General features: G+C 39.2%; 1 protein-coding gene across 11 annotated transcripts in view; it reads right to left on the bottom strand.

Moving 5' to 3' along the window:
* Window positions 1-14391, bottom strand: part of TCF4 (transcription factor 4) — a 354624-nt gene that overhangs the window by 220525 nt on the left and 119708 nt on the right. For all 11 annotated transcript variants that reach the window (XM_061170094.1, XM_061170093.1, XM_061170097.1 and 8 more), the window contains 2 exons: window positions 14006-14067; window positions 11011-11107 (listed from right to left, as the gene is read on the bottom strand). In XM_061170094.1, the coding sequence (XP_061026077.1) occupies window positions 11011-11107; window positions 14006-14067 (159 nt within the window). The remainder of the gene's footprint in view (window positions 1-11010; window positions 11108-14005; window positions 14068-14391) is intronic.

The following is a 14391-nucleotide window of genomic DNA, read 5'->3' as shown; positions in this document are numbered from 1 at the left end:
CACAGCTGCTTAAGCAGTCTGCCAAGATATTGAAAATATTTATCCTCACTGCATCTCAGTTTCCAAATAACATTTGCGAGACCATCAATAAATAAGGAAAGGGGAAACGCTACAATGAAAAAAATAAAAACACACACACAATATAAAGTATGAATTTAATCCTGTCAATCCAAGCTTTAAGGATTCCCAAAATCTGAATATTAGGCTCATTTCTGAATACTCTGAAAGTTCTGAAGGAGACAAGGTCACCAATAAATTCTTCTCCACGATTTGGTATTGCCCAATTAAGTACCATCAGTTACACATAAAGAGTTTATGCTCACATCCCAAGCATTCAGATTTGGCTACTGAACTGTTAAGAGTACGGCTTGGTCTGAATAGCCAAGGTGAGGAAAAGGCAGGAGCAATTAGTAACCTAGTAATTTCAGAGACTCGGGCAGCCACACCAATGCTGATAATTCAAGGCTAGAAAATCGTACTTCGAGATCGGAACGCTCTAAAATTAGCTTTTTATGTGTCTCTTTCTCTCTCATCCTTCTCTCCTTTTGTCTCCCCCTTCTCCACCAAATGTTATCAGATATTACACACGTTCTATTTTCATTCAGCTTTTAATATGGCCCACGAGGGGGTGGCATTTAATTAATCACTTCCACATTCTGCCAAAACTCACTACATGAGTCTCAAGTCTGCACATTACTTTTGCCAAGCTGGTCAGACCCAATGAACAGAAAAAGAGCCTAGAGAAAATAAAAGTAGGTGTAATGATCATTCACAGCCACTGCATTTAAGGTCCAGGTATTGATATTTTTCCTGTTTCTCCGTTTAAATGCAGAGCAACTACTCAGATGAGAAATTCCATCAGAGCACTAAAGATTGCCCAGAATCACATAACGGGAGAGTGGAGAGCTGGGAGTCAAACCAGTGCCAGCTAAACACAAGTCTTGCTCAGCCCACCATCCTCCACTGCCCCCATACTAGGGCTTCAGCGGGATTTTCAACCTGTAGGAAAGCTTTCTATGTTTTATTTTAAACATCAACAATGTAACCAGCTGTATTTTGCACCAATTTAAAGCAAAACACCCTTATCGTTTTTCTATTAAGAAACATGTGTCAAGGAACTGAGGAAGGATTAATAAACAATCATCAAGAAGATGAGAAATGTTTGGGATGTGTCTATTAAGTGCTTGGGAATAAATTTAATTCAGTCTCAATCTATGCTCCAAATAGTTGGCCACTGTTGGTCCCTGCGTCTGATATTCTGCAAGAGGAAATAAAATGAGATCCACTGAATACCTCTTTCTACTCAAAAATCATATACGATTCCTTAGGAAAGACTCAGAACCCCTCGGGAGTGAAGGGAATGAGAGGATAATGACATACACAGGCAACATTCTCTGCCAAGTTTCTCTGGAGAAGAACGAACTGAACTGGAAGACTACCTCCAAAACATTCCCCAGAACCTAGAAGGGACGTGTAATAGGATCCCCTTGATAAAAAGCGTCCTACCCAGAGGTTACTCCATACGCAGATGACCTACAGTGTAGGTGAAGAAATCTCAACTTGTCAGCGGGCTTCCCAGCCCAACACTCACAACCCACAGCAAGGCGCTTTCCGCCATGGGTAACGATGAACCTCGAGAACATTTAAGTTGGAGAGAAAAATGGCTGGAGAGAAAAATGGCCGGAGACAAATGTTTCATCAAGGGGCACATCTGAATTCCACGAAGTTGGCCCCAAAGAGGTACTTGTTTTCTAGGATTACTGTTTTCTGTGGAAAGGCTGAAAAAGAAACCTTTTTATTTCAGTCTTGCTGTTTTCAGAAGTGATGACTCCACACTATCTCCACCTGTTCTTGCCTTCTGTTCCAATCTCAATAGAAGGTAAAGGTGTTTTCAAACTGCCATCACCCAAGACCCAAAGTCTACAGAATTTTCAATTAATCACAGACAAAAGTGACAGAGTACCAATGTGTAGCTGTGCAATGGCCTAAGATAACAGTCAGACAGCAGAGTGGTTACTGCAAAGTGTACCACGTCATTGCATGGCTGAACGGTGATGCTGGGGTAAGTGTGACAGATATCACTACGCTCGCCTTAGAAATGCGAAAGTTGGGGCGCATAAGAAATTTAGCCAAAGTCCCATCACCATGAAGTGGAACGGCCAAGATTAAGACCGCAGGGACCCTGAGCCTAGGCCACTATTCCACGAGGCCTCTCAAGACTGCAGTGCTTCAAACTGAGCTCCTTTGCTGCTCTGGTCCTTAATGAAGGTTATCATGTGAACAAAGAAAATAGGCTTACGGGGCTTCCCTGGTGGCGCAGTGGTTGAGAATCTGCCTGCCAATGCAGGGGACACGGGTTCGAGCCCTGGTCTGGGAAGATCCCACATGCCGCGGAGCAACTAGGCCCGTGAGCCACAACTACTGAGCCTGCGCGTCTGGAGCCTGTGCTCCGCAACAAGAGAGGCCGCGATAGTGAGAGGCCCGTGCACCGCGATGAAGAGCGGCCCCCGCTCGCCACAACTAGAGAAAGCCCTAGCACAGAAACGAAGACCCAACATAGCAATCAATCAATCAATCAATCAATCTTTAAAAAAAAAAGAAAATAGGCTTACGGTATTGTTTTTTTATAATTGAAGGTCAATATCGCACTTAAGGTAGGCACACAACTTTCACGCACGTGAGGTTAATAGACTCTGAAAACTACTGCTGCTTCCCCCGGAGCTGAGGGGCAAGGAGAGGTTTGCCAAGTGTTTGATCCTCCACCCAAGGATCCAGTCAAGAAGGCCGTCACTGGTGAATGCTATCCCAGGCGTATTTTAAGTGGCAAGCTTCGGCAAAATTCAAGGTAATGCCTTTCCAGTGAAAAACTTAACAGAAAACCTTAGTACTAAAGGAAAACGGCACTGTTTAGTCCACATCCTGCTTTCCTTTAAAGATCGACAGTCCTTCCCCAGCGCATGTTCTCATGGGCTTGATTCATGCCGTGACTGTCATCAGTAGAGGTGGGCAACTTCTGGCCCAAAGCTGGATCCAGCTCTCACCACAGTTTCATGCAGTCTTGGCACGCTGACCAAGATTAAATGTCTGTTGGCTGCACCCAATCCTCCACATTAAAGACCAACAAATACAACTATATACATATTAGAGCAAAATAGAGGGTTCTTGTGCCCCCAGCAGCGGGCATTCTTCTGTGAGTGCTTCACGGCGACATGGCAGGTGGTTGGAGGGAAGTTCCCGGGAGCCTGTTTGTCAGTGGTCCAGGGGAACGATCTCTGTCTGTCACTTACAGTGACATGTCCCAGGACCTTGCCGCTCCAGGATGCCAGGCCGGCTCTGAGCGGCTGCCGCAGTGGGCTGTGGGAGTGGGCACCAGCCTTAGGCTCTGCCAGAGACCACCGAAGGGACTGGAGACAAGGCTGGAGGCTGGAGCCATGGGCGGTTGCATGACCAGGCAGCTCTGGACAGCCTGGCAGGAATTCAAGCTGGAGACCTAAAAGAGAAGGTTCTGGATGATGAGGACATGAAGCCCTTGACTCTGGCTGGTTGTTGCCTTGATCACGGGATGAGGACAAGGAAAGCACAAGCCTTGGTGATGAAATGAGAAAAGCCCACCTCCGACTCCTCCTTCCTGTGTGCGACTCTCCCGCGGTCCTTTCTCTATCATCTTCCTCTCAATACTCTTTTTCTGTTCTATGCCTCTTTGTCTTTCTCTCTAATCTGCTGACCAGAATCCAGAGTCGAGACCCATTTTTATATTTTGCTTCTCACATGAAAGCTGGAGCCTTGTTCTTTATTTTCAAAGCTGCTAAATTGAAAATTACAGATTCTTCTCTTAAAAGAAACTAAATAAACCCTGTAAATTGGCTAAGCCCGATGTGCATTCTCAACTCCCTTCTCTCTTATCTCTTTCCATTGCACAGGCTAGAGAAGCAATTGTGTACTTTCCCACCCCCTCCAAACTCTGCAGCTGGAGATGGCCGTGGATGTAGGGGGGCCGGGGACCATACGGCCGGACTCACCTTTTCCTGCTTCTTGCTGCATCAAACCCAAACTTGACTCCTGAAGCTGTGACAGTCACCTTTAGACAATGAGGGAAGGGACAAAGGAATCACAGAGATACAAGCCTGGACTTCAATGAACTGCAAACCAAATCTAGCCACGTCCTACCACCAGACTTCTAGTATGAGAAAAATTATTCGTAAGCCACCATTAGTCACATTTTCTATTCTTTCCAAGCAAAAGCATGCCTACCTGACACAAAGTGCTTTTTCCTTTGACTTGACTCGAAAACGATTTATTTTCTCTTAGGGTCAATAACTTTCTATGTGAGAAATCTTCCTCTGGTATGTAGAAGACCTACACTTTTCTGCTAGCTATAGTTTTCAAGTAACGTTTTTCTGGTATCAGTTCTTCTAAATTTTAAAAAAGCCTGGTTTAGTCCACCTAGTTTGACTATAAGTGTTTGGTTATCACAGCATTGCTATGCTATACCATCGAGCAAGCAGCCTAATGGAAAGAAAACAAGACTAATGAAAGAGGAACAGAAATGTTATTGACTGGACAAGAGGAGACAAGTTACCTTATCTGAATACTGGAGACACACAACTGTTTTCTGTGGCCTTCCAAAAAATATTGATTTTACTTATTTCCTTTTATAAATAAAATAATCTGTGGCGTGTTTATTGAAAACTGAAATCTACCACACTGTAATATGGTCTGTTTCCTGACATTCTGTAGAGTCAAGGTTACAGAACTACAGAATGAACTTCTAGATGACTGTCCCTGGTTTAGGGTTTTCTTCTTGACACAGTAAAAGGTAGGCCTGACTTTAATTTATGGGCTTTTCATTTAGGGTTTAGACCCAAATATCTGATTTCCCCAATTTATTCATGAATGAAACAATCCACTAGCCATTTACTGAGGCCCTGCAACTCTATGCCAAGGCCTGGCCCATGCATAGCACTTTTCTCCCGGTGATGTACAGTAACTTAGTGAGTTATTATTTTATCCCCGATCAATCCAATCCCTTACCTATAGTTTGCAATGAGTTGAGGTAGAAAAGCAACATCCATTTGAATCAGGCTTTAAAGAATTACATTTGGAAAACACATCACTAGCAAAGTTACGTGAAGGTATCACAAAATAGAGATGAATGGATTAGAAAGAACGTTAAAACATCTCTAAAGATAAAATACCGTATAAGCAGAAAATGGCATACCTAAAAGATCAATGGACCATTAGTTGAGAAAATTACCTCAGAAATCATCTAGAGACTTGTTCCCCCCTCAATTTAAAGATATAAAAAAGATCTGACCTAAAGACCCACAGACATTTGTAACAAAAGAGAGTAGAGAAGTCAGTTCTCTGGCTCCCAGCCTTCACTCAAAATCAGCATTAATTAGATCATTGGGGATGATACTTAAAAGAGTCTTATTTGTTAATACTTCAGGAAGACATTTTAAGCTAACATTAAAATAACAAAATTCCCAAACAAAGCTAACAAGAAATAAGACCACTATTAAACACTTCTTCTCTCAGAAACTGCTTGTTACCACATTATCAGTCCAATAGCTAACAGATGATATCAAGATAACCTCAAGCTAAAAAGTGTCATAAAAAAAAAGGCATTGAAAATGCACAGACATCCCTAACTAGTGAACTTGTAAGCAGCCTGCTATCACTACTGAACTTCAGAACAATTAAAAAGTGAACTAAAATTTCTAGAGCTGACATCCACATTCACAATTCCATTTTCATGAAATTACTAAAATACTATTTGACCTCTGGCACTTCAAAGTCAAATAATAGCCTTTTTTGTCCAGGTTTTGTTATTTTCAAATATTTACATTCCAGCATGGAAAAAAATAAGATACCGAACCAAGAGGTCAAGTTAAATCTTACCCATGCTTTGAAAAAACTATGTTTCTTTGTGGTCATTCTTTTCCTTTGTGTGTTAAGGTTTTCAAAACTGTTTTCCGAGTAAGAGCCTCTTCGTTGGGTATTTCCAGTTTGACAGTGAAAAGAAAAACTCCCTGTATTAACATCTACTCACATTCGCCGTTTTACAAGACTGTGCCACTGGCCTCTGCCACTGGGATTTGAAAGCGCTCACAACACCTCACCTTTATGCTGGGCTAAACTCAGGGTAGCCATAAACACTTTGAAGTAATACAAACCTAAATATTCCTGCTCGGCAAACGGAGCAGTGGAAGCGAATTATAATGAGCTAGCAGCTGTCACAATATGACCACAGTAACCAAATCAAAATATCAACCGCTAACCCAGATGAGATTCAAAGGTCATCCTATAAGCCAGCAGCTTTCTGCAGTTCTGCCTGAACCACGATCTAATCCCGCAGTAAAATGTTCCACTGAGCTAGTTTAGAAATCAGTTAGTCTATGGTAGGAAATTATTTAGTGCACTGTTGGAGTACCAGGAGCGGGACAGGAACCAAATACCACAATAAGGAAACCGAACCATTCACAAGGGGACATGTAAAAACACAGCCGCTCATGTTGAACTAAGCTGCACCCAACCGTACCAAAGTATCACTTTTCACATCCTTCGGTTACCAATGCATGTCTATAATCTTACTGGCATCTTGCTCACTCAAACAATCTGGTTTTCAATTAAGGCTCTGGAACAATAGAAGCAATATGCATGCTTAGATCCTTCCTTGGATCAAAAAGTTGTAGCTAGAAAATATACTGTCTCCCATTGTAAAAAAATATTTGGACAATTACCTGCAAAAGCTTCATGCCTGGCAAACAAAACAAACAAGCAGGAATGTTTTTTTCAAAAGAATCCGTACTCTTTGCGTATAGTTCTTGCCAGGATTTTCAACTATTCCATAGCATATAATCCTCTTAAAAGCACAAGGCTCGGACCCATGGCCCCTCCGTCCTATTAGCATATTCTGAAAGCTACCCACTGACCACCTGTAAAGGTTTAATCAAACTGTTTAATAACTGCAGTGAACAAGTTTCCAACAGATCAAGTGTACATTATTATCATTAATAATCATATGGAGACACAAGGAAGAAGTGATTAGTTCTCTCCAGATACAAAACAGGGCAGGGAATTTCAAACAAGTAAAAATGCAAACTGGCTTGCTTGTCTCTACCCAAGGAAAACAATAAGTGAGGACTCAGGAAGTGTCAAGTAAAAGAGTCTGCTATACAAATATTGAATCATGATGCTGTACACCTAAAACTAATATCATGTGATATGTCAATTATACCTCAATAAAAATGTTCTTAATTTAAAAAGGGAACTATATGAATTGGTCAAGGCAGGCAGTCAGCTAGATGACTCAGTGCTGAAATCTCAACTCCTCCAGACTTCCCCACACTAAAAGAAAAACAAAAAGCCAGGCACACTTATTCTTTAAAACAACAAATTTCAGGGCTTGCCTTTTTTGTTTACTTTAGTTATGTTTTTCTTTAAAGGATTTACACAGTATCAACTTCCAAAACTCTGTATGGCAACTGTAACTACAGACAGCAATGGAAGGAGCAGTGCACCCTTATAAACCAAGTGTCATTAATTCTTCTAGCATAATAGGTGCGCATGCGTGTGTGTGAGTGCACACGTACGTGTGCATGCATGCAAGTGCACTTGTGTTCGCGTGTTTATTTGTAGTTTAGGGATTCAAACTAATACCAAATAAGGTATTATATTCAGGTATGCAAGCTTATTTCTAAAGGAGTAAATTAATGGAGACACCCTATTACTCATAAATTATATACCATTTTGCATAAGTTTGAGATACACAAATAAATTAAGTTTTTTTATTTTGGTGCCAGAGGTAAGTATTAGATTACAAAAACTGTAACATTTATGCAAAACCATTCATGTGAAGTCAGAGTTCAGAATTGTAATAAAGGGTTTTGTTACTATAAAAGAAATTATAAGCAAATGTTAGCAATGCCTGCATCATTTCTCCAAAATAGTGTACTGCCATAAAGAACAAAATATATAATAATAATTCAATCCTAAAAGAAGAGAGTGGTTCATTACTTCTTTCTTTCCTCGCAATAAAATAAAACCTAAGTGAACAGTTTACCAAAAAAATAGGTCATCTGCAGTTAATAACTCTTTCCCGTAAAATTAGTGTCACTTATTTCTGTAGCAGACGCCTAATTCAGTCACAGACTTGATTGATTTGACAATAGAGAATCTGGTCTAATAAAGTGGCTGATTTATTTCTGATGCTATAGCTTTTACCCTAATGTGACATCACAGCAGAATGAAATCTTTGACATGTAAAGAAATCCTATGCACTTTTCATGAAAACTAAGGATTCTGAAAGTAGATATTGTTGTCAAAAACTTACAGTAAAGACTAATACCTTCTTTTGGTAGAACGAAAACTTCCACAAACAACACAGAATATGGATTCGGACACAAAGGGGAGTTTAGGATATACCATAGATTCGGTGAGTTCAAATTATTGGCTATACTAATAGGTCTTATTTTATCTTTGTCTTCATTTGTCAATTGGTTGTCTTTAATCTCTTGAAAACGATCTCTCTTCTCTTTGTAAAGGTACAGCATAGCACCAAGCATGGTTCATTTCAAAAGTGGTTTCATTTTAAATCAACAGCAGCTTGGGCAAAATCAATGAGCATCTTTGTTCCCTGAATCTAGCCCTGAGATACTCAAGCCAATCAAGAAGGCATTTGGGATGTGAGAAATTATAAAGGGGGGGGGGGGGTGGAGGTGGGTCTGTAATGCAGCACCCTAGTTAATTCTCTAAAAATATTTTTTTTAAATCCTTTTCCAAAGTAAAGATGCAAGGTATTTCATAGTGGTTTAAATGTCTTTTCCTCCCTTTTTTTTGCACACTGCGCCATGCCCTCTGGCTCTGAGGGTGACTTCCCTGACCCCAGTCTGACACTGCACCGTTAATGTCAGATAAACCATTTAGCCCAAGCACAATTCTTTTCTGTGCAAAAATCTGCTTGAGGTGGAAAATGTAGCAGTTTGTAAACAATAAAGAGCCATGTTTCAGACCAGACAGCTTATCTAACAGAGAAGTCCTTTCATTGGGAACAGTGGGTGGGAGCCTCCCGGACATAGTAGCATTTCCTACCACAATGCAGGAGACTGTCTTCGCCTCCATATTTAAGGGTTTAATGGGAAGGAGGGCAGCCGGGATAAAAGAACACAGCTGACGTGGACTTTCAGCTTAAACAACAACTAAGTGAAAAGAGTCAGCTCTCTCCATTCCAGCTCTAGACTCTCAGCCCACTTATATTTTAATACTATTTGGATTGAAAAACAAATTTGGTTCGTAAAACAGTTACCCAGGAGGATACATGAACAAGAACAATTATTTGATATCTCTGTATTGTTTGGTGTCTTCTGTAATATTAATTTATCATGTTGTTCTTTAGGAAAACTGTTTTTCATGGACACAACATAAACTTCTCAATATGAGTAGTAATTTATCCTATTTTACTTTAGCTCATTGGAGGATAGGGTTAGAATCCTCCAAGGAAATTCTTTAATATACTCTTTACGTGCTACTTCTCAAGATGATTATTTTCAACTTAACCTTTTATTTTATGAAGCTGGATGAGGAGAAATAGAGATGGGATGATATGAGATTCTAGAATTATTACTACTGTCATTGAAAAAAATCTAAAGTTTTTCTTTAAAATCTAAGTTGACAAATATATCTAGTCACCTGCATCTGTCTATCCTGGAAACAGGAAACACTGCATCTCTTATCAACAATTGATTTAAAAAACTGGGATTCTTACTTTAGCTACAAAGTTAAAACATAAATATGAAAGTTAAAGTAAAAAAAAAGAGAACAAACATAAGAACAACCTATGGTCAAATACAACTTTGAGAACGTGGTCCTCAAAGTTGGGATGACACTTTATTGCCCATTAAAAATAAATTCCTAGTATTTCTCTGCTTTGACTATAGTGTGTTAAATACCTGAAGTCCCTTTAGATGGATTTGATGGTGACTTTTGAAAAAATGACTGAGATTCAAGAACAATATACACCTTATATAACAAGTATAGTGTCCAAGGCTTAAAAATTGGGACATTTCTCAGAAGCATCTGCAATTATGGTTTCAGAATGATATATGTACGGCTGTGTGTTTTCCTTGGAGTATAGTCCAACAGCCCGGGACATGAAATTTAACCTCATTTATTGATGGATTCGCAACAGGATTTGGCCACATTGAGAGATTTACTAATATTGTTAACACTCACATTTATTAGAACAAAGATCTTTTTTTTCCAATCAAAACTAAAGTAACAGCTATTGGGACCTTTTAAGCCATTATAAATTATCTTTCCATTGCTCAGTTTACTGCTGTGAAAAAAAAAAAAAATCCCTACAGGGTAGTCAAAGCAGAAAAATACGCTAAAGATGCCAGTAGGAAAGGCATGCTGGAAACTCGAAGACTGTCTCAAACTACATGTAGCTCACTTCATGAAGTAGGATGGGGACCTCCTAGACCATTAGCACTAAAGTTCACGCCTTGATAAATACATAACCAGACTTTACAATTCAACTTGAACATGCTACTTTGATTTAAGCACACTAAACCTATTATTAAAGGGATTTCCATGACCCCTTTAATAAAAATTCAAGCTAACACTGACTTTATCTCATTGCCAATGGATAGGCCCAATGATGTTATTTTAAATATTCACTGCTTTCAGTTCATCAACCTTAAACTTAGAAAACAACTGTTGCAACATTGAAATTGGGAGAAGTGCTTTACGTCTAAGAAACACAAATTTTCCACATGGATTCAGTATCACTGAAATTAGGTAATTCCACATGGTTGTAAAACTTAGGCCTGTATATGCTATTACCAAGCATAGACTGTCAATATTTTTCTGCAATTTAAAATTACTGTAGCGAACTGGCTGAAAATCCAAGTTCCTAAAAAACAGAATCTCTGTCTGGGCTTGTATTCTCCCTTCCAAGGTAAAACATAAGCATTCAAAAAATGCATGTTAATTCAAAATTAGTCTTACTTTGTATTCTGGAATTGACAAAAGGTGGAGAGAGATTGTCATGTGACCCAAGGTCCCTGCTGGTCATGTGGTCATAGGGAGTCCCATCTCCATAGTTCTGCAAATAAAATAACAGCATAAGTTTAAATTCGCCATGAATAAATCAGCACATAAGTATGCCCGACTATTGACACTTCTCTGACCCAAAGAAACTGGAGTCCACCATTCCCACCCTGGCACCTCATTATAAGAAAGCTGCATCTTCACAGGTACAGTGGGAAATAGAGGGCTCTAGAGTCTGCAGAGCCCACATCTTCCTCATAACAGCCGTGAAATTGGGGGAATAATAATAATGGAACCAACTGCATGAAGTTATTGACATGATCAAATGAAATAATGCATGTAAAACACCTGATACATATAAACTATATTGTAAATATTACGTTATTATTTTGAAAAGCCCACATTATTTCAAAAAAAAAAAAAAAAAAGCAAAATGTGCTATGGGAAAGTTACCCATAACCTGTAATGAATTGCCTTTGGAAGGCGAAGGTAGAACCTTTTAAACAGCAGCATTGGGTTTTATGATACTGAAATTTCAATGTTTTCTTAGAGTTGTTATTGTGGTTGTAAGAGAACTGGATCATTCCATGAGTAATTAACACATAAGAATGTTAAAATTATTACAACAGGACTATAAATGAACATCAGAAACTTAAGCATAAATTCTGAATTTGGACAAAGTATGCCAGAAAAAAATAGTTTTAAAGCAGACACTAATCTTTGGAAATTTGTCAGTATTATGATCATCTCATGGTTCTAAGGAGAATTCTAAATTAAAATAATGTTTTTAAACTGCCCAGCCACTTGCTTTTAATGGAGGAATTGGATAACATACAGGAAAGAGTTAAAATCATCTATCTTATATGGTTCAAATTTCAGTCTACTAAGATACATCAAATGACCAGAAAGGAAAAAAAGTCATGCTGCTCAGCTGGTTGCCCTGCCCATAAAGACTAAGTCAAATTTACTCAGAGGTATCAGTTGGCATGTTAGCCAAAGGGCAGAATCTGCCCACACAAAAGGGACGGATGCTGTAGGAAAAATGAAAATGTGCATCACCTCACTAGAGAATCGATGGAAACCTTAAGGTTCCAAACTACCCCGTTGTCAATCGCCTTTCCTCATTTATAAAAATTAACTTGAAAAAAAAAAAAAAAAATTAACTTGAATGATACTGTCATGTGATGCTGCCACTATGTCAGTGTATAAAAAGATGTCACGTTTTTTAATACCTAGCATGGGTCTTACACTCACTGGTTCTATGCCAGACGTTGCATAATACTAATTATTATTTATTAAGTGTCCTCACCCTCCAGAGTTACTAAACGCTTAATATATATTATCTAATTTAAACCTCAGCACAATGTTTCAAGGTGACTAAAAACATAACCACTTGAAGATGAAAAAAGAGAGATGTGGCATGTTTGTTCGATACAAGTCAGCCACAATAACCTGTCTCGTGCCAACCCCCTGAATTTAGAAAATATAAATTACAAAATATTGATTCAAAATTATTCACTAACGTATTTCCCGGAAAAAAAAAAAGTGGCCAGACAGTTCATGAAAGCCAAATAAAAGTCAGGACTATCCTAAATGGACCTTGTTCTCAGAAGAACAATTAAAAGTACTACGTGTATTAAACTGAGAAAGCAGAAGAAATTAAGTACATTTGAATGAACTAAACAATAGAGGGACATTCTGTCATCTCCTACGCTTGCTGTCAGGGGGAATGGATTTATTTCTGCAAGTGCGGACGGTAATGTGAGGAGGAGGAAAGATTTCCTCAACCCATCCGTATAATGCACGAGAATGTCAGACTCGACAGCTGATGCAAGCGCTCAACAAAGTAACCGGTAAGCTTAGAGCTCCTGCTGTACCCTGAAGACTAGAGCGTTGAACCCCAAGGCCAAAGAACAGGTGGAAATGGCGAACTACGACTTGCTGAGATGGCCTCCTTTTGACAGCTTGATTACCTTCCTTACCTCTTATGCCAAAATAGAGACCTCCCTCCACCTCAAATTCATGTGAACGCTTAAAGCAAAACGTTACCCCCTCACCTCCTGCAGAATGCTTCATCTAGCTATACAGCTGGTTGGGGGAGGGGCAGGTGTTTTACTACGTGCTCTAAGTCTATTTTTAATTTGGGGTATTATATGTATATTATAAAAACTGATATGGATTTTAGAGGGCCTAGAAATGACTCCATTAAAGACAGACTATATATAAAATCATACACATTTAAGTCGGAAGGAACATGAAAGATCCTCTGGTTCTACTTCTTCATTTTACAAAGTAGGAAAATGAGGCCTAAGGAAGTGAAATGACACCCCCAAGGTCATATACATACAAAAACACGTATGGCCTAACCAACCGACTCGCACGCCATGCCACGGTCTTCCCATGACACTCAAACTAACAACCAAAAACCATGGAAAGGAGTGGCAAAAATTTGAGACCAAATAGATGAATGAACCCACTGGTGACCAAAGGCACTACTGGTGGGATAATCATATGTTTACAAAGTGAAATCAACTCAGGTTTATTATGCAGATCATACTGGTAGGCTAGAACTTAATACTATGTCTTCAGAATTATTCAGTGGTTTATTTACACCAACACATTCCAGGGATACTAGGATTTTTCTCAAAGTTGCACCATCTACAACGAATAACTTTCTGTAACACTGGATCAATAACTGGCAAAGTAAGGCCAAATATTTAATGAAGGATTTTTCTTCTGGTTAGCCAAAGTGGAAGAGGTGTCAAAATCAATAATAACATCCAATAAGAGAATGAAAAAAAAGTGCCAAAAAGAAGCTGATCCTCATTAAACTCAGTACGCATATATATATATATCTGTGCAGATGTGTGTGGGAGAGAGGGAAACTCACCTACAGTTTGTCAATTTACATATGTGGATGTCTGGTTGTGGGAAAAAGATTAGATATACTTACCCTGGACGGGCTTGGATGTCCTCCACTCCCCCAGGACCCTGAGCTACTTCTGTCTTCTACATCTAGGGACAAGAGAAAAACTCTTTAGGCTTTCTTGCAATAAGTCTTTCTTTTTGCATATGCACTTTTAAATTAATGTTTCAAATTAATCCCCTGTTGCCTTTAATTAAGAATCAGGCACGAGGCTACCATGATGACAGTGGCTTCTGACCCATCTACTTAAATTAAGTCATTTAAATTCACAGCAGAAATGAACTGGACCCTCAGGAACCAGAGGTATGAACATAAAAATTACTTCCATCCTTCACAGTGTTTCATAGCCTCAACTTTTATAGACCTGAAACAGCACTTAAAGTCTTATTAAAATCTTTTGGACAAGATAAGTT

Source organism: Eubalaena glacialis, chromosome 15, assembly GCF_028564815.1.
Source record: "Eubalaena glacialis isolate mEubGla1 chromosome 15, mEubGla1.1.hap2.+ XY, whole genome shotgun sequence".
NCBI lineage: Eukaryota > Metazoa > Chordata > Mammalia > Artiodactyla > Balaenidae > Eubalaena > Eubalaena glacialis.
Note: the sequence above shows the minus strand (reverse complement) of the source record. Positions and strands in the feature narration are given on the sequence as shown.